The sequence below is a fragment of the Neoarius graeffei genome, chromosome 1 (assembly GCF_027579695.1).
Source record: "Neoarius graeffei isolate fNeoGra1 chromosome 1, fNeoGra1.pri, whole genome shotgun sequence".
Taxonomy (NCBI): Eukaryota; Metazoa; Chordata; class Actinopteri; order Siluriformes; family Ariidae; genus Neoarius; species Neoarius graeffei.
In genome coordinates this window covers 30,933,031-30,960,425 of record NC_083569.1, presented here as the reverse complement: position 1 = coordinate 30,960,425, position 27,395 = coordinate 30,933,031, and the positions used below count along the sequence as shown (strand labels likewise).

Here is a 27,395-nt window from a genome sequence, read left to right as displayed (position 1 = left end):
TCACTTCACAGTCTCAATCACAGTGAACTAAATCACCAATACAACACAGAACAATCCCACTGTTGCTGATCAACTCACTGCATCCAACTTCACCTCTTAAATAGATCTTTTGGAGTTAGAGGCCTGGGCTGTGTCTCAAGATTTAACATTTATACAAAAATATAACCCTCTTTCCAGTTTTGTTTTACTTTTTTGGTCCACAAACAAAGAATTATAATTACTGTATTGTTTAAGTGGCAATTGGAGTGATTTTTTTTTTTATTTCTGAAAGTAGTTCTTAACATCTTAAATCGTGTAAAAACAGCTAATGTTACAAATGAGCTCAGTGACCACTCCAGCTGAGGTTTTTGTATGAAAGATGGATGTTGGGCGGCACGGTGGTGTAGTGGTTAGCACTGTCGCCTCACAGCAAGAAGGTCCGGGTTCAAGCCCCGTGGCCGGCGAGGGCCTTTCTGTGTGGAGTTTGCATGTTCTCCCTGTGTCCACGTGGGTTTCCTCCAGGTGCTCCGGTTTCCCCCCACAGTCCAAAGATGTGCAGGTTAGGTTAACTGGTGACTCTAAATTGACCGTGAGTGTGAATGGTTGTCTGTGTCTATGTGTCAGCCCTGTGATGACCTGGCGACTTGTCCAGGGTGTACCCCGCCTTTCGCCCGTAGTCAGCTGGGATAGGCTCCAGCTTGCCTGTGACCCTGCAGAACAGGATAAAGCGGCTACAGATAATGAGATGAGAATGAAGATGGATGTTCAACTGCCATTATAGTCATTTGCTAACAGCTGAACCAGAGTTGAACAAAATCACTTTTTTAAACTCAAATTTACTGTGTCCAGTACAACCTCAAGTCAGAAAATGTTTAGACGGTATGTTGAAACTGCAGTATAAATTGAAAAAAAAAAAGATTGGTCAATAATGTTTGACATGTATTCTACTCAAAACAATACAACAGCACATTATTTAATGTTTTACCTCATGAATTTTACTGTTTTTTCCCCCAAAATAAACACCTACTTCAATTTTGATTCTTGCAACAGATTTTCAAATAAGCTTGGACTATAAAGCTTCTGCCACTTTCTAAAGGTGCCATTCCTTCTCACAGCACTTAAAAGATGTTTAGGCAGTGAAGACACCAAGTGATGAAGTGGTTCAGGTATTATTTTGTCCCATTCTTCTTCCAAACAGGTCATAAGGTGTGCAACAATATGGGGGCGTCATGATCATATTTTTTCAGTTCAAAATTCCCCACACATTTTCTACCAGGGACAGACAGGACAGGCACCCTCTTCTTCCACAGCTATGCCTTTGTAATGTGTGCAGAATGCGGTTTTGCATTGTCTTGTTGAAATGTTCCTGGAAAAGTTGTCATATGTTTCCCCAAAATCTCAGTGTACTTTTCTGAATTAATGCTGCCATCACAGAAGTGTGTTACCATTGCCAAGGGCACTGACACAACCCCATACCATGACAAACCTTGGCTTTTGGATTTGTTGCTAGGAACAGTCTGGAGGTCCTTTTCATTTTTGGTCCAAAGCACACAGTGTCCATTTCTTACAAAAAATACCTGGAATACTGTTTTGTCTGACCACAATACACATTTCCACTGTGTGATGGTCCATCCCAGATACCTCCAAGCCCAAAGAAGTCGACAGCACATTTGGAAATAGTCAACATAAGGTTTCTTTCTTGCACAGTAAAGTTTTAACAGGCATCAAATTTTGTGAGTGTAGCGCTGTATTGTAGAGCTTGACAAAGATTTGCCAAAGTAATCCCGAGCCCATGTGGTTATATCAGCTATATGTTCAACTTGGTCTGAGTTATTATTCACTGATATTCACTGAGCTTCAGGCGGATAATTGTTTTCATATAAATACACAGGTGATTATTTAAAAAAAATCATCTAAAAAAATTATTTATTTCAAACTTCAAAAGCAGCAGGCAAATGCAATGCACACAGACGTGTGTCACTTATCTATGCCGACTCACATAAAATACTTTATTTTGAAATAAATAAATAAATCACAATTTTACCTGACCTTTGAACAGTTTTAGACCAAACATTGTAGCCTCTTTAACTGCTTTTAGAAACAGCATTTTTTTTTCATAATCTGTAATTCTATGGTGACAAAGCGATTGGTCGCCATTTTGCAGAGTCGCTCGAGAAATTATTATTATTATTATTATTATTATTGAGAAATAATCCAAATTTCACAACCAATTTATACTAAAACAAAATCCCCAACATACAATACATTTCTGGAGGTGGACCTAATTTCATTGCATCTTTAGTGCTTTAAGAACAGCAATTTTTTTTCATAATCTGTAATTCTTCCTCACTTACGGTGACAAAGTGATTGGCCACCATTTTGTCGAGTCTCTCGAGGTGATTATCGAGAAATAATCCGAGTTTCGCTACGAATCAGTGCACGATTTCTGATAATCACCTCCATATTTATACTAAAACAAAATACCCAACACACAGTACATTTCTGGAGGTGCTGACTCTGTAAACATGAAAGAAAAATATCGAGAGCATATTCTAAAGAAGCATGGCTTACTGTTTTGTTCAACCATTTTTTAATGATATTGTTAATTTGGAACACATTTTCACTGATTTAAGTTTTTACTTAGTGACACATTTAAAAAGTCATTTGTTTTTAGGATTTTTATTAATGGCAGTAACAAATCAAATTTCAATAACAGGATTTTTTTAAAACTCCAATTTTACCATCAACAAATTCTAATATTGTATAAACATTTTAGAAATTTCATATTATATATTTTCCAAATTCATTTTTTCTAAAATGCTGTATGAACAAATAAAATTAAGAATAATTAAAAAAAAACATGAATACAAAATAAAATTTTATGAACCTGAATTTATTGAGGAATCAGTTTTACAAACAGGGAAACAAATGGTACAATTGTGACAAGGAAATTAAAACATTCATTTTCTGGTCATAATTCATTCAAACATATATTTTCTGCTCTGATCGTAAGTGTCAGAATACACTGTGATATCCTTAAGATTTCATCACCTGACACAAGTGTCCAGTGGAAAGCAGAAAATCAGTAAATATGTATGAATTTGGAAACATAAAGCCAAAAATTTTGTCTTTGGATGTTACAGTTAAATAGTTTACTCACACTGTTAGTTAAATTGTTCAGTTAAGACACGCTCAATAGAGAGGCCTCTGCAGTACAATTTATTGGAAAATCATTTCTTTGTTTAACAAAGAAAACATGATCGGCAGTCACAGCTTGTTTGTTTTTTCATTTTGATTATAAAATATAACATAAATCCTCTGTAATATCCTTCTACATATGGAAATTGACTGAACATGTAAAATGTCATGAATGCAGGTTTTCTGGAACCTGAGACTTTTTTGGTTCTGGGGGAAAAAATAGATTTTTGAGTAGGGGGAAAAACAACAACAGATTTTAATGGAAATGGTTTTAGAAATAGAAATGTGGTTTAACGTGTTTCCACTCGTTATTTTCTCAGGAAATTGACATGTACACTCGCTGACCACTTTATTAGGAACACTCATCCACCTGCTGTTTTATGCAGTTATCTAATCAGCCAATCACTTGACAGCAGCACAATGTATAAAATCATGCAGGTACAAATCAAGAGCTTCAGTTAATGTTCACGTCAAACATCAGAATGGGGAAAGTATGATCTCTGTGACTTTCACTGTGGCATGGGTGTTGGTGCCAGATGGACTGGTTTGAGTATTTCAGAAACTGCTGATCTCCTGGGGGTTTCACACACAGCAGTCTCTAGAGTTTACACAGAATGATGCGAAAAAAATAGTGTGAGCAAAACTTCTGTGGGTGGAAACACCTTGTTGATAAGAGAGGTCAGAGGGAAATGGCCAGATTTGTTCAAGCTGCCAGGAAGGATATAGCAACTCTTCACGACCATGGTGAGCAGAAAAGCAGCTCAGCATGCAACAGCAGAAGACCACATTGGGTTCCACTCCTGCAGCCAAGAATAAGAATCTTAGAATCAAGAAGAAGTTCCTATTACACTGGCAAGTGAGTGCATATTTTTACTGACCAAACTAACCCCCCATTTATTTATTTATTTTAACTGATTATATAATTGATATTATATCATCTGGAATTGTGTAACTTTAGCAATTGATCAGCCTTCAGTGTAACATAACTCTGTGAAAGTTTTTGTACAGTGCATTGGATTTCCTGTCACTGTGGGCTGCAGAGCACAGTAGTATAGTGCAGAGTCTGATACAGCAGCAGAGGGGATGAGCAGATCCACTTGTTTATTCTTTTCATCAACTTCAGCAGAGAGACGTGGTGGGATTGAGTCACTTTTATATCCACTTTGTGATATAAAAAGAAGGAAGTCAGGTTTAGATTTTGGATATTGTCTGTACCAGTGCAGGGTGGGTGATGTAGTACTAGTTGATTGATAGCTGCAGGACAGATTAACATCACTGCCTTCATCTATAACTGTCTGAGTGAAAAGTGGCTTTATTGAATCCGCCATGGAGTCACCTGTCATAGAGAAGAGAACATAATATTTTTATCATTTCCACCACCAAGCCAGAACGACATAAGTCAGACCCACAGTCTGATTTTTCTTCCCACCACACAGATGAATAAATCACTAATTCAACACTTAATATTTCTGCAGTGACAAAAAGTCAAAGTTAACTCACCGAGTGAAAGCCACAGACACATGAATATAACAGTGAACATGATGAATGGCCTCAGCTGAGTGAAAGTATTCTTTCTGTACTATGATATGTTCACATCATAAAGGTTCATGAAGCTCCAGCCCACAGCACCACATGACAGTGTCACCATTGTTACTGACAGATTGTTGATTCTTACTGAAGCATCCTGGCTTTACATTCAGCCTCACATGAGGAACCTGTCTTCAACTCCGACTGTCAGCAGAATTCATGGAATTATGAAAAATGAATCATTCTAATCTGTAAAAATATAATCTAATCAATACATTATTAAATGTTTAAATTCCCTGTTATATTTGTTTTATAAGTGGTTTTGCTGCATTAGGGGCTTTGGCCTGATCTGAAATTGCTGTAAATAAGTATAAATCATGACAAATAATTTAGTATCACAAGTTATTATTAACATTATTATAATGCAGTTGATTTATTGACTTTAATACCGAAGCCTGTTCCAGCTGCTGCTCTTCATAATATTATGAAAGATGCCACCAAGCCATTAGGCCTTAAGGGAGGTGATGCATTTTGTGTGTGAAGTTTGTTAGATCCAGTGAAAGTTGCAGAGAGAGAGAGAGAAAGAGGAAGAGAGACTGACTGGGTGTTTTATTTCTTTTCTATTTCCTCCCTGTAGCCGAGTGTGCTGCCTGGCCTACCTGTCTTCTTTCTCCTGTCTTTTTTTTTGCCTCATATGGTTTTAATATTATTATTCTGCTTTATAAACCGAAAGACTAAAAAAAAAAAAAAAACTCATGGTTGCTATTTGTCATTTCAGCATGAAACTCTGTAAGCACAATAAAGTATTTACATTATCCAATCACAAACACTTCCATTACAAGTGAACCTGTCCAGAGCCCATTTTATTCACTGCAGCTGTAATGTGCTTGTCCATGCTGGAGACAAATATATTACACATCACACATTATTAATAAACTGTATTTATAGCCTGACTGCAATTTCAGTTTTCTTCATTAATTCAGAGAGACAAGTCATTGTGTTGATGATGAGTTGACAATTGTACTATTCAGCTTGATTGAATAATCAGAATCATTGCTGAAGCTCCAAAGAGGGGCATCCGGTGTTAAACCTCTGCTAAATCAAACATGTGGAACAGATCCACTGTGGCGACCCCTAATGAGACCAACTGGAAGAAGTAGTATTCATAATCAAACAAGTTGAAATCTCTCAGGGATGTGAGTGGGGTTCTCATGCTTGGCCCACAGTAAGATAACTGATGATGCCATCTTGTGGAGAAAGGTGAAAGACTTTAACACACCAAGGATTTTTTTGTTTTGCTTTGTTTTGTTTCTTTAAATGAACTACATCCCAGTTGACCCTGAAAAAAAGTGTTACTGGGAAAATGAAGTCATTTTTTAAATTCTAAATTCAAAAATCGTGACAGCAAATAGTGAACTTGATGAAACTCCTGAACTTGTACAGAGCCTCAGCTACATCACTCAAGTTCAGAATTGGTCTCAACCACACACCCTGTGGACCTTTCTGTAATGTTTTCTATGTAATTGTTTAAGCTGTGCTACAGTGGTACAGCTGTGCAGGATGCTCTCTATTATTCCCATGAATGTCCTGAGGGTACAGTCTCTCCTGGAAATTAAGACATTGCAGGGATTTATTTTGGCCCAGATGAGATCCTCAGTGATGTGCAACCCAAGACTCGTAGAATCCCATGATCACATGAGCAGACACACATTAACCACTGTGGATCCTCCTGAGGTCAAAAATAAGATCTGCTGTTATGTCCAGGTGTTGTTGCTTCTACACGAGTCCTCAAACTGCCCACCTTCTCTCTGTATGTAAACTCATCATTTTGCTGATGAGGCTCAACACTGTTGTGTCATCAGCAAGCTTGAAAACATGAATCTAGATGTGCATTGCAGCAGAGTAGAGGTCTGCGCAGGTCGGATTTTTCAGTCCTGCTCCCGCCCGCGCCCGCATTGTGCAGTCCCGCTCCCGCCCGCAAAGAATTATGATTTTCAGTCCCGCTCCCGCCTGCGCCCACAAAAAAATTATGATTTTCAGTCCCGCTCCCGCCCGTGCCTGCCATATTTTGTCCTGCTCTCGCCCGCGCCCGCAAATCCCGCATGATGCAGACGTTCGCATTATTTCTCAGAAAAGTTCGTCTTGACACAGCGTGATGGTGCCCCGCCCCCTACTTTGAGTGGATTTGAGCATAAATATCTACAGCTCACATTCACGTTTGTTATTATTTACCTTATTTCTGAATTTAGCATGTAGCGTCTCTAATAATAATAAGTGCTGTCAAGCGATTAAAATATTTAATTGCGAATTGCACATTTTTATCACATGAGAAACCATTGTAATTCTCTGATCAGTATAAAAAAGTGAATGGGCTTGCTTTGTACCAATGGTGTTTTTTTTTTTTTATTGCAAAGCAGAGCTAGTAAGAGAAGTGAATTAATTTACTGCTTGAGTTAGTCTACAACTCTAATCAGAGAGACAGGTTACACAGTGCCGGTAGGCTTGACTCAATGCTATCCCAGAAATCCTTCCTGTAATATGCAAATTTGGCCGCCTCTGATTGGACAGCCAAATTTGCATATTACAGGAAGGATTTCTGGGATAGCATTGAGTCAAGCCTACCATCACTGTGTAACCTGTCTCTCTGATTAGAGTGGTAGACTAACATAAGCAGTAAATCACTTCACTCATGGTTCTCTTGATAGCTGGGTGTAAACGGCGAATCATTAGAGTGATCAATGGCAAATTTAAGATGCCATTCCTCACTCTATCTGCAAATTTAGGTATCTTAAAATGCTTTTATTAATGCCAAATAAAATATCCAGCACAAATTATATATGATAGACATAAATTAATAATTTATAAATTTTATTTCAAACACGTTTTTAGTTAGTGGGACTGCAGCTTATCACCGTTTTTGCTAGTGCCACATATGTACACTCCTGCTCCCGCCTGTGCGCGCATATGTGCACTTCCGGTCCCGCCCGCACCCGCAATGAGCTTTCAAAATTTGTCCCGCGCCACACTGCTTTGCGGCGGGTCCCGTGGGACTCCCGCGGGAGTGCAGGGCTCTACAGCAGAGTTGTGTATCAGAACAGTGATGATCTCAGAACATGAAATGAAATTACTGTAAGGAATATCATTAATTATGAATATCATTAATGAAATTACATGTAGTGTTCATTAGCAGTTACATTTCTGGATGAAGATCAGTGGAAACAGAAACAAAGTCCAGCGACTCTCAAAAGGTGTCGTGTTTTAATAGTTCCTACTTTTCAATATTCACTCAGTACCAAGCCCAGTTATCATGTATTTTTAAATCAATCAGGGAAATGATTTAATTAATCAAATGTTCTTAGTGTAGATTAAGATGTCCTTGTGGAAGATTTACACAAATTGTGTAGCACTTCAATTTACACATTTTGTGTTAATATGTCAGCTGTTTTACCCATAGTTATGTGTAGTTTTAAAATTAACACAACCTGTGTATTTGTTCACACCATTCAGAAGAAAGAAGGAGAAACCTTTATTTGTCACATGCACACTTCAAGCACAGTGAGATTCATCCTCTGCATTTAACCCATCTGAAGCAGTGAACACACACACACCCAGAGCAGTGGGCAGCCATAGTACAGCACCCATGTATTAATCTAAATGCAGGTAAACAACGAGTGTTGTTTTTGTTGTTTTGTATCCAAATGAGAGTCGCATCTTACCCTTCTGTGTTCTCACTTCTTGAAGGCTGACCTTGTGGCTGATTGTTTTGAAACAATCTGACTTTCAGTTGTTCGGTCAGTTCTCCATTCATTTGCTTCTTCCACATAAGGGCAGGATATTGCTGCTGAGGCAAGCATATCCAGCAGAGAAATCAGATGGCTGGTCCACTCATTCTCCATTTTCTCCGTACTGAGTACTCCGCCATTACTGCTCAGCTCAGGCAATTACTAAAACCCGGGATGGGACGGGACGGGACGTCACTGGTTTTACCAACAACTGCGAGGAGGTCACTGCCTGAGCGATAATATGTCCCATCCCGTCCCGTCCCAGGTTTTACCGACAACCCTCAGCTCACACTCTGGGAGAACTGGTGCAACTGAACTTATTTTCCTGTTCTTGTAGTTTTCTTTTCCTTTAATTGTTGGTACTGCACCCTCTTTCAGTATGGGCTTATAGCCAACGCTCATCAACAGATCAGAGGTTTCATACGAGTCTTCAGTAAAATGTGCAGAGCAGAGGAGAGGAGAAACCACTTCGTAGGTGCCCAATGTGCCCATGAACTTCTCGCAAAACTCGTCCAAATCTTTGCAGTTTGAACATTCTTGGGCCATGAATGCAATGTAAATCCACCTTCTGTCATGTTGCTGCACTTGCCAGGAACACATCTATGTGGCATGGTGATAAATTAGCTCAAAATGGAAGCTCGAAGTTGCAGTCAGCTCTGTGTTTTAGTATATCGGAAATGGCGAAGAGACCAATAGCCTTCCTGCGATGACGTCACAGATGTCAAGGTCATTCACTCAGACCGCTACCTATATGAATCATTTTAATTGTAAAAATTACTACATTAGATTTATTGTTAGCGGAGATCTTGCGTGGGCCAAAGGCCTGCACAAGCAGAAAAGTCATGTTCTTCATCAAAGAGCTGAACATCTCTGGAGGATGTGAGCAGGGTTGTGTGGTTCTCAGTACTTTGCCCACAATAAGATAGCTGACTGCTCCATCTAGTGTTCACCAAGGAGAAAACCCTTTATAAATTCATAAATGTTTACTACACATACAGTGCATACATTACAGAAAGAAAAAAAATTATTAGCTGTTGAAAAGATTATTTTAATTTTGAAAATTAATATATTTGTGCAAAAAATACAGTGCAAGTCAAATTTTTGGACACACCTAATTCAAAGGTTGTTTTTTTTTTTAATTCATTAAAAGACACTTCATGTCATAAAGTCATGATGGACTGTCGTTTCTCTTTACTTAGGTGAGCGGTTCCTGACATAATATGGATTACTACCAGTGTCAAATAGAGCTACTTACTGTATTTTTATTATTTACTATTTACTGTTTGATATCAAATGCATTAAGAAGGCAAGGAACCCCACTAATTAACTTTTGACGAGGCAACACCTGTTAACTGACTACCTCATGAAGCTGGTTAAGATAATACCAATAGTGTGCAAAGCATCATCATGTGCCATGTGTTATTTCATAGTTTTGATGTCTTCAGTATTGTTCTACAATGTAGAAAAGAGTCAAAATATTCTGATTCCCACAATATACAGTTTCAGTATTATATATGTGGATTTAATAGACTCAGATAATGAGATGCCCTTCCTCAGGACAATCCAACAGTGTAATTACTCCAGTCAGAACAGAGAGGCTCATGGGTCCACAGTCATTGTGGAATTCTGGTATGAGAATTGAGCCAAGCCTTGTCTTTAGTGCACTGGCTATTGAGGAATATGGAATTGTACCATGAGGGTACAAAGATTTCTTTATGATAAAAAAAATGACATAACAGCACACCACAACACATTTTAAGCAGACAATTTGTAAAAATTTGATAATTTGATGAGTATTTGTTTTACTGGCAGCACTGTGACACATGTGCAGTTTTACATGTTCACCCCACATGGGTTCTTCAGTTTCTTCCCACCTCCAAAAAAACAAGACTGTAGGAAATTTGCTGGGATAAAATGTCCCTATGTGTGAATGAGCATGTGAAATGGTCTGTACATGGTGCTCTGTCAAGTTATAGTTATGGTAGTTAAGTTATAGGGCCAGTGGCGCAATGGATAACGTGTCTGACTATGGATCAGAAGATTCTAGGTTTGACTCCTGGCTGGCTTGAAAACTTTAAAGGGTGGCATAGTGGTTAGCACTTTTGCCTTACAGCAAGAAGGTTCTGGGTTCGAGCCCAGTGGCTGGCATGGGCCTTTCTGTGTGGAGTTTGCATGTTCTCCCTGTGTCTGCGTGGGTTTCCCCCACAGTTCAAAGACATGCAGTTAGGTTAACATGGGGCGGCCTTGGGTTGAAGTGCCCTTGAGCAAGGTACCTAACCCCTGACTGCTCCCTGGGCGCTGTCGTGTGGCTGCCCACTGCTCTAGGTGTGTGTGCGTGTGTTCACTGCTTCAGATGAGTTAAATGCAGAGGATGAATTTCACTGTGCTTTAAGTGTGCATGTGACAAATAAAGGTTTCTTCTTCTAAGTTAGCATATAAATAAAAAATTGGTTCAAAAAATAAATTTTTGCATATGAATTCTGCTCCAAAAATCACTAAACTTTTCCACCATTATTAGATCGCAGTGATTTACAGGTTAGCAGTGCTGCATGCGTCACGTCATGTGCACCAATGCCTTTTTTGTGTCCACATGGACTCTATACTATTCTCTGCAGTGGCATCCATTCTTGAAACCAATTCTTTTGAAAGAGACAAAAAGGCTCTTCAAATTCGTCCTCAATCTTTGGTTGGCTGTCTGAGGATGATTTAGAACCTATAGCTATGGAGAAAGAGGTGGACAAATATACAAGCCAAGTTGCTCGTGAAGAAGAAGAGCAACAGGGGGGCAGCCAAGATGGAGTCAGTATAATATGTGATTTGTGTAGCTCCGCAACATGATAAACGAAACCTAATGTGCTGAATTGCTAAATATGCTTAAGGGCTGATTAGAATGAACCTAATTGATAAACTAAATAGCGACTACAAGGACCTCGCTCAGAAACAATTTTTTAATCCTTGTTTTCTTTCATTTTATTCACGGTTATCCAACTAGTGCCTCAAGTTAACCATTCAGTGAACCTGCTAACTAAAGGAGAAGTGAACATATCACTATACAAACTAAACCGACAGGAGTTGGTAAGCATACTTGCTACTTTTTTCAGGTTATCCGTCAATATGGAAACAGAGGAAGATAGCTGGCTGTAATGCATTTCTATGCCAGAAAGTCTCTGAGTGAAAAGTTTGAATCAGATGCTTTACAAGACAAAATGGAACAGTGTTTGGTGCCACTACTAGAAACTCTGAAACCATGACCAGCCAAAAGGTCAAAGACACGTGCCAGTGACGAGGATTATAAAGAGGCTGTGCCCATCTCGCTTTTGCTAATAATAATGGAAAGAATTGAAAAGATGCAAGAAGAATCTCTCAAACGGCTGCAGTCACTTGAGGCAAAGGTTAAAGATAAGACAAATTCCATTAAAAGTGTCACCGACGTTCTTGATTCTATGGGGAAACAGGTAGAAGATGTGACAAATCAAGTCATCACCTTACAAAGTAAAGTCCACATCTTAGAAAAAGAGAACAGTGTCCTCAGAAACAATGCAGTGACCTGGATGCCTATAAAAGAAGATGGAATCTATGAGTGTTTGGCATTCCGGAGCAAGCAGGTGAGAAAGTGAAGAATATCATTGTTGACATTTTCAAACACGTCTCCCCGGACATCGTGAACCAGCTGGCTTACTCAGTGGACATTGCTCACAGATTAGGTCCCTGCTCTGCAGAGGTGCGCTCCAGCCATTGCATCATAGTTCAATTCCTGTCACGAGCACACAGGGACATTGGCAGTGGCATTTCCAAAACCCAAGGGCTGTCCTGAGATCACTGAAATATGCACAACTCACAGCAAACCCACGGAAGTGTGCAATTTGGTGGGTGGAAGTACAGTATCTGGGCTTTCACTTGGGTCATGGGCAGGTGCGTCCCTAAATTGATAAGAATGCAGTGGTTGTGGCCTGCTCAAGACCAAAAAGGGGGTGAGGCAGTTCCTGGGGCTGGCTGGCTATTACAGGAGGTTTTTCTTAATTTTTTGGACTTTACCAGCCTGCTGACTGAGCTCACTAAAAAGGGAGCACTAGAGCTTATCTAGTGAACAGAGCAACTATGCAACGGAGGACGGATCAATGCAAACAGGCTTTTTCACAGATTGAAATATTGTTTCTCCAAGACCCTCGGTGTAAACATAAATACACAAACAAAACAAGCATTGATCTTAAAAAAAAGCACACACATACAATACCACACAAGCAGAAATAGTGCAAATTGTATTAGTGCAAATGGTAATAGTAACAGTGCAAAATGGCTAAGGATATGGGAGTATCTGCAATATGCAAATCATGATCCATTTACAGGATGAGTAGTGAGCAGATGTTGAGGTGAGGAAGTGTCATAAAGTGACAAGTGCTTTATTACTTGACAATACTACAGATGAATTGGAGTAACAGACTGAGTTATTTGGAGATAGGGGAGAGAGAGAGATTTCAGCATCCCAACAGCATGGTATATAAAGCTGTTCGCCAGTCTGGTGGAGCTAGCTTGGAGGCTCTGGTACCTTTTTCCAGAAGGCAGAGGACCGAAGAAGGTGTGTGAAGGGTTAGTAGGTCGATGTTTTGGTTGTACATGGCTGCCTGCATCACTGTCCCAGTCTGTAATGTCAAAACAGTTCTGAAGTGCAGAAGTAGCACCTCTGGCTGCACACGTATCTCTTTCAGAACTGATTTGGTCACTTTCACCCTTGGCCTGTATGCTGGCTTTAGCATAACTGTGATGTGGTCAGAGAGTCCGAGGTGGGGGACAGGGGCAGCCTTGTATGCTCCTTTGTTGTTAGTGAAAACAAGGTCCAGTATATTATTTCCTCTTGTCGGGAAATCAACATGTTTGTGTAGCTTGGGTAAAACAGACTTTGGATTGGCAGAGTTAAAATCCCCAGCAAGAATAAGAAATCTATCTGGGCGGGCTGGCTCTTGCTCACTGATAGCTTGGTACAGTTCACTTAGTGCTGCCTCTCTATTGCTGTTATTAGTGCTGGGTGGAATGTATACAGTTACTAACAAAATAGCTGTAAATTCCATCAGCAGGTAAAAAGTTCAGCACTTCATGATCATAAACTCCACCAGAGCTGAACAGTGTTTAGAAACCACTATCATATCCTGACACTGAGCATTGCTTATTCTTACCTCCCACTTCCCAGGCTCCGTCAGCTATGTGGCACATTAGCCAGTCTAGCTGTATGGCGGAGTCCGGGATGGTGTTATTTAGCCATGTTTCTGTGAAAATACAAACACATTTTCTCGTGTCGCACTGAAGGCTCTCAGAAGGTGTACATGGTCCATCTTATTGTCTATGGAACGAACATTGGCGAATATGATGGATGGTACTGCCGGTCTATTTGGATAAGCTGCTAGCCTAGCCCGTGTCCCTCTGCACTTTCCCTTTTCCTCTCACAATGCCTGCAGTGCCCCCTCTCCTGATAGGAAACAGTACTTGAAGTCAGTGATGTTGTGTTCTGGCAGAGTCGGCTGAGGCTCTAGAGTTTTTGTTCTTGTGCTGCTTGTCAAGCTGTGTTCACTTGTTCTGCCAATATTCACCAGAAACTGGCGACTGTACTTGTGTCTTAATGTATACAGACATGTAGACATAGATGAAGAAACATTTCAAAACACCATGTTATTGGGTTTGCGAGGGGCTGCTGCATCCATACATGCCGCCATCTTGAAACCATCTAATAACCATTGGATAAACCAACTTTTTTTTGAGTGTGTTGCAGGCATCAAATTCTGAGTTTGTTTATATTTACAAAATACAATTAAGTTGGTCAGTAAAATTATTGAAAATCTCTTCTTTGTCCTTTTGTCAGTTAAATAAAGGTTCACGTGAATTAACACATCACAGATATTTGTTTTAATTGCTTTTTGGAAAATATCTCAACTTTTCTGGAAATGGGGTTAGTATTAGTCCATATGGAGATTATAACTAGGGGGCGGGTCACTCTGTGTAATCATCTGACAAGGCTGTTCCTGATTCGCTGAGTGAATCTACAGCACTGGGCTCATTCAGTTTGCCCAAAGCCTCATTTAATATCATTGTTTATTTTTCTTTTCTTCTTCTTTATGATGGTGCTGTTAGGACCATGGTGCGAGTAGGACGCTTCTTTGCTTTGCTCCTGCTTTCTTAATCTTTATTTCTATACTTTACTTTCTCATTGACTTTCCACTATTTTATTCTTTTTTTTATTTTTTATCTTTATAAGCTTTTAATTTAATTTTAATTTAATTTCCACCTTTTTTTTTTAAATGCCAGGAAGCAAAAAATCCTGCAGAAAATGCATGGAATTAGAACAGAGGATTTCTATTCTGGAATCAAAGATTAATGCTCTGCCAAAGACGGACGAATTAAAAGCGATATCTCAGGAAAGGAGTACTGAAACAGTGGCTGAGAATGCAGAGATTGTGCTCCGACAGACTGAGGACATTGCAGACCAAGTGGAAGAATTCATAACTCAACCTGTAAGTACTGAAAACTGGCAAATGATGGGTGCTAAGCCAAAAAACAAAAACAGAAGAGTAATTACTTCAACACCAGCTCGTTCTACAAATTACAATAGGATCTACAATCCTATGGAAAATCCACAGCCTATAAGGCTTCAGAACAAATTTGAATGCCTCAGGGATGTGGAAGAGGATTTGTCAAGCGGACAAACACATAGTAAAAAGAGATCACACCAAGATCGAAGAGCTGTGAGAAGAGGCAAAAAGCAGCTCGTAACACCACCTGATCCCACAACCCTTGTTCTTGGTGATTCCACTGTAAGACAATTAAAAGGTTATGAGATGATTATTTGTTGTCTTCCAAATGCATCCATCTCTGACACCAAAGACAGCATTTTGAAACTCATGTCCGAGCATAAAACTATAAAACGTATCATTGTACATGTGGGAGCAAATGATGTTTTCAGAGAACAGCTGTTTGTCCAAGATGATTTCAGAAAACTTTTTTCTGAGCTCTATAAGACTGGAATTCAATCTTTTATCAGTGGCCCACTCCCAGCGAGAGGAAGTTTTGCTTTTTCTTGACTCTTCAGTCTTAACACCTGGCTTGGAAAAACTTGTTCTTCATTTGGTATGAATTTCATAGACAATTTTAATCTTTTTTGGAATCGCAAAGAATTTTACAAGCCAAATAGCACTGAACTCAGCTGGATTGGAGCCAAAGTCTTAGCAGACCACTACAAACTTGCAATCTTTTCTCAGCCAGCACCGAGGAAAACAGTTGATAAGATGTCGCAGACTGACATAGTTACAAAGCCTAAACAATCATCTTTGCAAGTCGTCATCAAGGACACACAAAGATCTGACTTGCAGGCCTCCCAACATTCAAGGACAGACGACTCCACTTCTCCTCGGATGGATTTCCCAAATAGCATGAAAAAACTGCTCCCAATGGCTACACTTTCCTTTTCCAGCCCAAATCTGTCACGACAAGCAGTGTACCCAGTTCATCAAAATTGTGTTCGTCCAGGACTTTCAGCTGGCTACAAATCTTTTTCACCATCCAAAAGATACATGTCATCTCCAGTCCTTTCACCCTCAAACCAAATGGAACATTTAGAAAGTCTTGTTTGATGTAGTCTGGGTCCCTGCAAATGGATGTAATGTTGAAAAAAAGTTGGGACCCGATGTTGACACTATTCCTGTGTCGATAAGAAACAGAAAACATAGAGCACATTTAACCCTGGGGGTGAACCAATCTATTCTCCTTCCTGTTTTAAAACAGCATCAGAGTGCACAACCAAATATTGCTTCTAGAATTTCTGTAAAGCTAGCACTTCTGAACATTAGATCACTTTTAAACAAGTCATTTTTAATTAATGATCTTATTTGTAAACACAATCTTGATTTTTTGCTTCTAACTGAAACCTGGCTGGATCAAGCAAATAGTGCTACCACCCTTATCGAAGCAGCTCCCCCAAATTTAAATTTTTTGGATGTTACTCGACAAGGGAAAGGTGGAGGGATCACAAATATATTCAAAGTCTCTTTTCAATGTAAACAATCCTCACTTGGTGATTTTACGTCCTTTGAACACTTATGTGCACTTGTTACATGCTCTCCTAACATATTATTATTAACTATTTATAGGCCTCCGAGACATTCAGCCAAAGTCTTTCTTGAAGAGTTTGGTGAACTGTTATCAGTTTGCCATCGCGTGGGTGAAATCGAAGTCTTCGGCTGGTGTCGCTTTGCCAAAAAAAAGCGGTGTTTTTTTTTTTTTTTTGTCGCTCACGAATTTGGGCAACTCCCGTATTCATGGCGGCAGACTTGAAATCCGTTGGGGTTTCCCCATGCAGGTTCGAACCCTGCTGTCTACGTGCGGTGTGAGACTTGAAGCACGTCGACTGCTACCCGTGTCGGTCTGGCTGGCGGTGGATCAGTTTCGCCTGAGCCCCTGTGCTCGCGGTGTGAAACAGGACGGCGGTCTTCTTTTGATCACCGCACATAGGTATTTGAGCAGTCAGCACACTTTGGTGTGTGCCCGAGCGGACTAAGGAGCAGTGTTCGGCTAGCGGTATCCAGCGGGGATGCGTTCTTCAGTCTCCGTCCTGATGTCAGTTACGTCCTGGCGTGCTGATACCACGCCGAAATGCAGTTTTGCATCTTAAGGTGCTGAAACGGATGTCTTGAGGTTTCCCTACGTAATTTAGCATGCTTACGAGTAAGTTTGAGATTCCCTTTGCCATACGATGGGTGAAAACTGGTCATTGCAGTCCATTCTAGGGTTTCATTTTACAAGACTGGCTTTATTTAACAGCGCTGCCCACAGACGGTTGTACATCCAGTGAATCAACTAGGCTAGGCCGTAGGCTCGTTCACGTCCAACCTGAGGATTTTGCCTCCCTGAAGCGTATGCGTTTTGAAATGAAGTGCACCGAAGCGTCTCCTGATAATTCGTCCACGCTGTCCCGAGGCCCCGTGTGCAGTCGTGGCCACCTGCTTAAAGCGATGTCCTCGACGTCCGCTCGACGTCTCCCACGCTGCTTTGAGTGTGCTGCCGACGCCATCTGAAATCGGGTTTGTTGAAAGGCAGCCGGAGCCTTGTTCTGTGGCGGCTTTTACCCGAGCTTGTCTGGCAAAAGACGGAGCGGGTCCAAGTCCAGGAATCTGCCCGAAACGGAAAGGGCTCCTCTCCCGGACAGGTCAAGTCAAAGCACGGCCGTAAAACGTTTGCCGGAAAGTCCGTGTTTTCTGCAAACTTGTAAAAGCACTGCCCAGAGTATTGCAATAGTGAGCCAAGCGCATGGCCCACGCGTGAGAGCAGCATGAGACCTCAGCATGTTCCACGCCGGATTCGTGCTAGGTGTGGTGAGTCAGGGTGGCCGAGCGGTCTAAGGCGCTGCGTTCAAGTTGCAGTCTCCTCTGGAGGCGTGGGTTCGAATCCCACTTCTGACATTTGCTGCAGCGGGTTGTTGATGGGCCTCGTGGCGTGAAAATGGAGGCTTTGGCTGGTGTGCCTTTGCAAAAGAAAAAAAGTTGCTCAAAGCAATTTTTTGTTGCACTTGAATTTCGGCACCTCCAGTAGTCATGGCCGAGTGGTGAAGGCGATGGACTTGAAATCCGTTGGGGTTTCCCTGCGCAGGTTCGAATCCTGCTGGCTACGTGTGGTGTGAAATTTGGGGCCCGTCCAGTGTTGCCTGGCTGGTGGCGGATGGGTTTCGCCAGGGCCCCTGTGCTCTCGGCCTGAAACGGGGCGGTGGTCTTCCTTTGATCAGCGAATATAGGCATTTGAGCAGTGACCCGAGTGCATTGCCAACTCACCTGGGCGTGGTCAACGATGCGTCTCGCTTTGGTGTCTGGCCGAGCGGACTAGGAGCAGCGTCCGGCTAGCGGTGTTCAGTGAAGAAGCGTTCTTCTATCTTGATCCTGAGGTCTGTTAAGTCCTGCTTACTAATGTTCGGGATGGTGTACTGATAGCACGCTGAAATCCAGTTTTGCATCTTAAGGTACTCAATGAATAAATGACCAAGTATAATATTTTTGTCTCATTTGTTTAACTGGGTTCTCTTTATCTACTTTTAGGACTTGTGTGAAAATCTGATGTTGTTTTAGGTCATATTTATGCAGAAATATAGAAAATTCTAAAGGGTTCACAAACTTTCAAGCATCACTGTACATGTAAAAAGAAATTGAATAAGTTTAACTCACATTTCATGGCACTAATTGGCAAGTTCAACTCCAAGCATAGGTCAACCATCACCGCTTCAGCACGTGTCACGTTCCGTGTCTTTTCATCCACAGATTTCGTAAAAAACTGCTGGATACCCCCAGATTTACTTTCCGCCTGACTCGCCATTTCAGCATACTCCATTTTTTTTTGTAGTTGACATGCCGCGTGCAGTCATCGCAACCACCATGAGTGATGTTAATGTCAGTTCTACACAGTTTGCAGTGCGCGTATCCATTGCCCTTTTTACACCCAGTCATGCACAGCCATTCTACCGCATCGAAAATAGCGCGAACAAATGTGCGGAATCTGCGCATGTCACACACAGCATGTGCGGTTGTCGGAAAAATAAATAGCCTAGCCGTGAATCGCGCATGGATTGAAAAAGTCGCTTGGACATTTAAAAACAACTCACTGGAATTTAAGACTTTATAATAATTCCGTACAGAATAACACTGTTTGCCGTAACATCGTATTTACGTAACTTTTCCGTACAAAATACGGCCAATCCGTACTAGTAGGCATCTCTGGTAAAAGAAAGAAAGAGTACCTGGTGGCACTTTGCCTGTCCCACTCAGGTTCGCTTGCCTGTAAAACAAAGAAAGAGTACCTGGCTGCACTTTACCTGTCCCACTCACATTCGCTTGCCTGTAAAACAAAGAAAGAGTACCTGGCTGCACTTTGCCTGTCCCACTCACGTTCGCTTGCCAGTAAAACAAAGAAAGAGTACCTGGCTGCACTTTGCCTGTCCCACTCACGTTCTCTTGCCTGTAAAAGAAAGAAAGAGTACCTGGCTGCAGTTTGCCTGTCCCACTCACGTTCGCTTGCCAGTAAAACAAAGAAAGAGTACCTCGCTGCACTTTGCCTGTCCCACTCACGTTCTCTTGCCTGTAAAAGAAAGAAAGAGTACCTGGCTGCAGTTTGCCTGTCCCACTCACGTTCGCTTGCCTGTAAAACAAAGAAAGAGTACCTGGCTGCAGTTTGCCTGTCCCACTCACGTTCGCTTGCCTGTAAAAGAAAGAAAGAGTACCTCGCTGCACTTTGCCTGTCCCACTCACGTTCGCTTGCCTGTAAAACAAAGAAAGAGTACCTGGCTGCAGTTTGCCTGTCCCACTCACGTTCGCTTGCCTGTAAAAGAAAGAAAGAGTACCTCGCTGCACTTTGCCTGTCCCACTCACATTCGCTTGCCTGTAAAACAAAGAAAGAGTACCTGGCTGCAGTTTGCCTGTCCCACTCACGTTCGCTTGCCTGTAAAAGAAAGAAAGAGTAACTGGCGGCACTTTGCCTGTCCCACTCACGTTCGCTTGCCTGTAAAAGAAAGAAAGAGTAACTGGCGGCACTTTGCCTGTCCCACTCACGTTCGCTTGCCTGTAAAAGAAAGAAAGAGTACCTGGCTGCACTTTGCCTGTCCCACTCACGTTCGCTTGCCTGTAAAAGAAAGAAAGAGTAGCTCGCTGCACTTGGCCTGTCCCAATCAAGTACGGGGTGCTTGTGCTTGTCTCAGAGCGCGGATCTCCATTGCGCGCTCACTTCGGATATGCAAATGCTTCCCGTTACACACGATTGCTATGTCAATAAACATCATTTTGCCAATATTTTAGAGACCCCCCAACATTTCCCAAATCATGTTTTCAAGGGATCTCATGTCTGTTTCAGGGGATCTCGGATCCCCCAAGTACCCCCGTAGTTCGAACAGTGAGCAAGCCCATTCACTTTTTTATGCTGATAAGAGAATTACATGGTTTTTCATGTGACAAAAATGTGCGATTAAATTGCGATTAATCGCGAGTTAACTATGACAGTCGCGACATTAATCGCAATTAAATATTTTAATCGCTTGACAGCACTAATTTAAACACAAACACCTTTCAATTTCAGCAAGGTGGGCGGGGACTTCATGAATATTCATTAGGAAAGTGCCGCCTGATTGGCCAGTGAAGTCTTTCTGTTCCACCGCGTTACTTTATGAGGAAGCGGTTTTGTTTGGTTCCGAACCCATCAGTCCGAGTCCAATAATTATTCTACCATCAGGAAAAGCAGCACAGAATTTACTGCGATTGGTTTCAAGTGCATGTTGTTGTGGTTCGTGGATCATTATCCGTAAATAAAGTTGGACTTTTCTTCAAAAGGAGCGAAATCAGTGGCGGATTTAGCAAATTGGGGGCCCCAGGCGAAGGTATGTATGGGGCCCCCCTCATCCGATCCGAAACAAAAAAAAAAATGTACCGACTGCATGGTGGATAGGCAGGTAAAGCTAATCTATAGGGAAGTAAAGGTTGGAGAGGAGAAAAAAAAAACATTCCCCTTTAAACCCTGCATACACTTCTTTACTCCAAAATGAAGATGGAAAGCAGAGAACACAAAAAGTGTAGCACTGCACAAACTAATAGTCATGATGGAACCCAACAGAGAATAAAATTTCAGATAACATCTGTCTTTGCCAAAATGCCAGGAAAACCAGCACTGTTTATTTTTTTTAAAGATCAGAACATTTCAAACATTCTATAAATAAAACTATGTACATAGTTGTGTGTGTGTGTGAGTGAGTTAGTGTTTGTGAGTGTATGTGTGAGAGTGTGTGAGTGAGAGTTAGTGTTTGTGAGAGTGTGTGAGTGAGGGGAGGTAAGAAGTGTGGACTGAGGAGAGATGAGGTGGCATTTGGCTCTAAGCAACTCCATATCCATGTGAATGTATGTGTCAGTGAGTGAGAGAGAGAGAGTGTTTTGTGAGAGGGTGAGTGAATGAATGAGAGAGTCATTTTCTTCGTGGTGGTCAACAGAAACGGGACACGCGCTCACCACCTCCGCTATGTTTTTTTTCAGAATGATTGGTCTGCTGGGCGGCACGGTGGTGTAGTGGTTAGCGCTGTCGCCTCACAGCAAGAAGGTCCTGGGTTCGAGCCCCGGGGCCGGCGAGGGCCTTTCTGTGCGGAGTTTGCATGTTCTCCCTGTGTCTGCGTGGGTTTCCTCCGGGTGCTCCGGTTTCCCCCACAGTCCAAAGACATGCAGGTTAGGTTAACTGGTGACTCTAAATTGACCGTAGGTGTGAATGTGAGTGTGAATGGTTGTCTGTGTCTATGTGTCAGCCCTGTGATGACCTGGCGACTTGTCCAGGGTGTACCCCGCCTTTCGCCCGTAGTCAGCTGGGATAGGCTCCAGCTTGCCTGCGACCCTGTAGAAGGATAAAGCGGCTAGAGATAATGAGATGAGAATGAGATTAGTCTGCTGCTCGTCTGCTGTGTTGGAGCTTGATGCCGCTCGCGCCCCTCCTGAATCAACAGCAGCTCCTCCTGCTCCGCTACAACATCCGAGTCAACCGACGGTGTTGACACATTAAAGAAAGTTGTAAGCTTGGGAAGTGCATCATTCTTTGATTTCGCCTCATCCTGCTTCCTCCTTTTCGTAGCACCACTTGGAAAGTGGCGCTTCATTTCGCTGATCACAAGTTCAAAACAATTCAGCACAGTCGCTATTAGAAGTTCTCTGAATTCGCTCACTCAGGTTCAGTTCACGTTCGTCTTTCGCGCAATGTTTTCGGACTCGCGCGATCATTGCATGGAATAGTCCATTTCAACACAAACGGGGGGGTGTACAAATACTTCATTCCTTTGTATTTTAGTTTTTTGTCTTTGTTTCCGATTTAAACATACAAAATTACAATTTACAAACACAATGGCTTAGGAATGGATCGCTGTCCAAAGGCCCCCAAATCCCCAGCTGATTCGGGAAGGGGCAGCTGGTCTGGGGCCCCTGCCGAATGGGAAAGTTGGAGGGGCCCAAGGCAATTGCCTACTTCGCCTCTATTGTAAGAGCGCCTCTGAGTGAAATAAAAGATTTGTACAAAACACAGGTTTATGTCCCAAACCAGCATTATGTAATAATTCATTTACTGTGTTTTGATCCAGTCCTATAAGGGGGGTTAGACCAAAAAATTTGTTTCTACCCCCTCCAAAATATGGAGATGATCTATCTATGGAAATACCAATATTTGGCCAACTGAAAAATGCTAACCCCCCTGTACATACCCTCTGAAGTTAATAACCCCTCCAAATAGTCAAAAACTGCCTTTTTCACTAATATAAGCATTCCTTAACGGAAATAACTCTTAAATATAACATCAAAAATCAAAGTAATCACATTTATTTCTCACAAAAAGAGTTGTTAGAAACCCTCATTTTGTCTCTGTTTACAGGTTTGAATCAGAGTAATAAATTCTCCATAAAGTTTCAGGATATGCTTCTTTATATGTCTGGTGTGGATGGTGTATAAGTTACAAAATAACCAGTGCTCTTGAACAAGTTCTGCCAGCAACTGAGCAGCAGCATCCCTGGATCTCTGTGCTTGACCAGCACGCTTCGGCCGCAGCAGATCGAGCATATTCTGAATGATGTCCTTCCCTGTTGGAAGCATCCCAGAAGGGAACTCAGCCTGCTCTATGTACTCTACTACACCTCGTATCTTCTTAGCTTTTGACCGTGTTGCAACAGAAGCCATTATTTACCTGCAAGAATACAAATAATGACTATTTAATACACTGGGAGATATAATTCAGATATGAATCATTTGTGCATACTGGTTCTTAAAACTAAATTAGTAACCTTAAGTAATGATCCTCTGTGCTTAAAAATAGTTCATATTTGAGGTATTACTGAAGAGTGTGACATTCATCAATAACTTTAAAACTTGCTGAAAAAGAGCAGAATTATCATATGTTTAATTTACTTGAATGTAAGGTTACGGTACTTACCACTAAGCTTATTACCTTAAAATAATGATCATCTGCACTGAAAATGTTGTAGTCGTACCTAGTGGCATACCTGAAGAGGTTCACATTCATCGATAACTTTAAAACACATTAAAAAAAGCAGCATTCTAGTATTAAACAGCACTGTAATGTACTTTGTCATGAATAGAAACTTTCAGAGGGTATGTACAGGGGGGTTAGCAAGGTTCAATTTAATAAAATTTTACATTTTCCCACATAGATGGACCATCTCCATATTTCTAAGGGGGTAAAACATGGAAAAGTCAAAATTCTTAAGCCCCCCCCCCACACACACACACCTATAATTAGCCTCTGATCAGGAAAATGGAGCACAAAATTTACTGCGATTGGTTTCAAATGATTATAATTTCATTTTCAGTCAGACTTCAGATGAGCATTTTAGACGGATTTATTTCTGAATATGTAGTTTTCACATTTTCATAACAGGCTTATTAAATAAATATACAGCAACAATGTTCCAACAAATATTTTAATGAGTCTGAGTTTTGACTTTGACAGAATTACTCACTCTGTCAAAGTCCAAAGATCATTGCATCATACAAAATAAATAAACACACACATAAATGTGGGTGAGGTGGCCGAGAGGTTAAGGCGATGGACTGCTAATCCATTGTGCTCTGCATGCGTGGGTTCGAGTCCCACCCTCATCGCATGTCTGTTCTTTTGGTTAGCACAGTCGCCTCACAGCAAGAAGGTTCCGGGTTGAACCCAGCTGCCGGCGAGGGCCTTTCTGTGTGGAGTTTTCATGTTCTCCCTGTGTCTGTGTGGGTTTCCTCCGGGTGCTCCGGTTTCCCCCACAATCCAAAGACATGCAGTTGGGTTGACGTGGGGCGGCCTTGGGCTGAGGTGCCCTTGAGCAAGGTGCTGCTCACTGGGTGTGTGCGCATGTGTTCACTGCTTCAGATGGGTTAAATGCAGAGGATGAATTTCACTGTGCTTGAAGTGTGCATATGACAAATAAAGGTTTAAAAATAAATATTAACATAGAGTATATAAAATGCAATTTTAACAAACAAAGGTTTAGGAAAAATGTAAACACCTGTAACTTAATTCATGACACCTTTTCTCGTTATCTGTGCAAAGATCTGTACTATTAATTCAGATTTATTCCCTTTGCAGACTTTTTAATTCAAATCAATGTCTTTAAGTGTCAGATAGAAACACATCCTGGCTGATCGCTTCATCAGGGGGAAATGGGGAACTGTAGCCTGGGCCCGCCCATCCTAAGCATGACACAACACGAGGGCCTGTTCCGAGCTTAGTCTGGCCAGGCAGGCTATCTACAGCATTTCCAAGCTCCCGAAAAATCGGGAACCAATCAACTTTGAGCATCTCCAACGGCCCTGGGTAGAGGCGTGTTCAAGGCAGTGACGTAGTAGAACTGCAACCGGAAGCCATAGATTGTTTACAGAATCTATGCCGGAAGCGCTTCATTCACATCACGAACATGGAGCAGTGGCAAGCCTTTAACACAGCTGTAGATGCTGTATTGAAAGCATTCAACGGGAAGTTCTCATTGAAAACGGAGCAAAGAGCAGCCCTGGAGGTATTTATTGAAAGGAAGGACGTTTTTGCCTTGCTCCCGACCGGCTTCGGTAGAGTTTAATCGACCAGTTAGCCCTGTCGCGTCGCATACGTCAGAGGAAAGAGTGATGTGATTGGTTTAAGCTTCGTCACAGCCTTTTCTGGCTTCGATCAGTAGCAAACTGAGGCATTTCAGGGAGGCGGGTCAACCACGGGCTCTGGGAAACGGTTTGGCTTAATAGCTTGGCCAGACCAAATGCTCGGAGAGCTTTGAAGTCGCGTTAGCCAGGCTAGGGGAACTGTCCTTAAACTGCTCACACACACAAAATACATAATGATTTAATGCTGTGACAAAACACAGACAGACAATAATCAGCAATTATTGGTCGGTAGTGATGGCCGTCTGAAGCCGAGGCTCCGAAGCGCGTGTCGAGTATAAGGGGGTGTGGCAGATGAAGCCCCGCCTCGAGGCATGGATTGTTCAGAAGAAAACCACGTGAGGGAACCACGTGAGGCTGGGGAGGGAATTTCGAAGAAAAGGAATCACCTCAATCCACACACAGTGAAAAAAAATCTGTTCCTCAACAAAAATCAATAAAGGTTCCCCTAAAAGTTACTCTGTGCATTGCATGGCTGCAGTAGCACTCACAGTCCCATCACACAAGCACTGGACACAAAGCTTACTCCGTTTATGTACACCTTTTTATTGTGCAGACAAAATTATACTGATCATTAATCCATAGAAAGACACAAAGTGTGTGTGTGTGTGTGTGTAAGAGAGAGACAGAGGGTCAACATCAAATAACATACGGGCAAATAAGTAAAACAAACAAGCAAAAAAATCTGATGACATAAGTTATTTTAAAATGGAACATTGTGCAAATTACTGTACATGCAAAGAATAATGTAAAGTGGCAGAACATTGATGCGAGGTAGAAATTAAACATGCTGTACATTTCTCTTAGCAGTAGGTCGCAAGTGAAGTCTGCTGAATGAGAGTCTGAGTAATGAACCTTTTAGTGAATCACAACCGAGGCCTTGTTTATCATGGGTCATGCGGTTTTCTGCTCAACGATACAAAGCCTCAAAGCGGAGCTTCATCTGCCCCCTTATTCTTGATATGCGCTTCGAAGTCTCATTTGGCCATCACGATCTTTAAACAGTGATATCAATGAAAACTATGGTCAGGCAAGGCAAGACTAAAATGGCCATTATGAGTCTTGAAAGTATTTGTGTGTGTGTGTGTTTTGAATATATTATGAAGCCATTGACAACAATAACAAAAATCTACGAAATCATTGTTCTTAGCAACCAAAAAGTGTGATCCTGAATGTGAACATAGATCTGGAGCAGGAGACCGAGCCAAGACACCTCATCTCATTATCTCTAGCTGCTTTATCCTGTTCTACAGGGTCGCAGGCAAGCTGGAGCCTATCCCAGCTGACTACGGGCGAAAGACGGGGTACACCCTGGACAAGTCGCCAGGTTATCACAGGGCTGACACATAGACACAGACAACCATTCACACTCACGGTCAATTTAGAGTCATCAGTTAACCTAACCTGCATGTCGTTGGACTGTGGGGGAAACCGGAGCACCTGGAGGAAACCCACACGGACACAGGGAGAACATGCAAACTCCGCACAGAAAGGCCCTTGCCAGCTACGGGGCTCGAACACAGACCTTCTTGCTGTGAGGCGACAGCGCTAACCACTACACCACCGTGCCGCCCCAAGCCAAGACACACTGAATATAGATTTTATTGACTGATCTAACCCCCCATTTATTTATTTTAACTCATTATATCATTGATATTATATCATCTGGAATTATGTAACTTTGACAAGTGATCAGCCTTCAGTATTACATAACTGTGTGAAAGTTTTTGTCCAGTGCAGTTGGATTTCCTGTCACTGTGGGCTCCAAAGCACAGTAGTATAGTGCCGAGTCTGATACAGCAGCAGAGGAGATGAGCAGATCCACTTGGTTATTCTTTTCATGAACTTCAGCAGAGAGACGTGGTGGGATTGAGTCACTTTTATATCCACTTTGTGATATATAAAGAAGGAAGTCAGGTTTAGATTTTGGATATTGTCTGTACCAGTGCAGGTAGTTTCCTTTACCACTTGATTTGTAGCTGCAGGACAGAGTAACATCACTGCCTTCATCTATAATTGTATGAGTGAAAAGTGGCTTGATTGAAGCTGCCATGGAGTCACCTGTCATAAAGAAGAGAGCATGTACATTCTGATTTTTCTTCCCACCACACAGATGAATAAATCATTAATTCAATGCTTAATATTTCTGCAAGAACAAAAATTCAAAGTTAACTCACCGAGTGAAAGCCACAGACACATGAATATAACAGTGAACATGATGAATGGTCTC

At 41.7% G+C, this 27,395-nt stretch overlaps 3 non-coding genes and 1 gene segment (V, D, J or C); 3 read left to right on the top strand and 1 right to left on the bottom strand.

The window, feature by feature from the left end:
* LOC132884728 (T cell receptor alpha variable 12-3-like) lies at positions 1-27,382 on the bottom strand. The segment is given in 3 exon segments: positions 1-27; positions 26,937-27,226; positions 27,343-27,382. Coding segments are annotated over 3 exon segments (357 nt in total).
* trnal-caa (transfer RNA leucine (anticodon CAA)) lies at positions 17,844-17,926 on the top strand. Its single transcript has one exon. It is a non-coding gene; the product is annotated as a tRNA-Leu (tRNA).
* Positions 18,053-18,134, top strand: trnas-uga (transfer RNA serine (anticodon UGA)). The gene has a single exon. It is a non-coding gene; the product is annotated as a tRNA-Ser (tRNA).
* On the top strand, positions 24,052-24,133 carry trnas-gcu (transfer RNA serine (anticodon GCU)). Its single transcript has one exon. It is a non-coding gene; the product is annotated as a tRNA-Ser (tRNA).
* Positions 27,383-27,395: the final 13 nt, after the last annotated feature.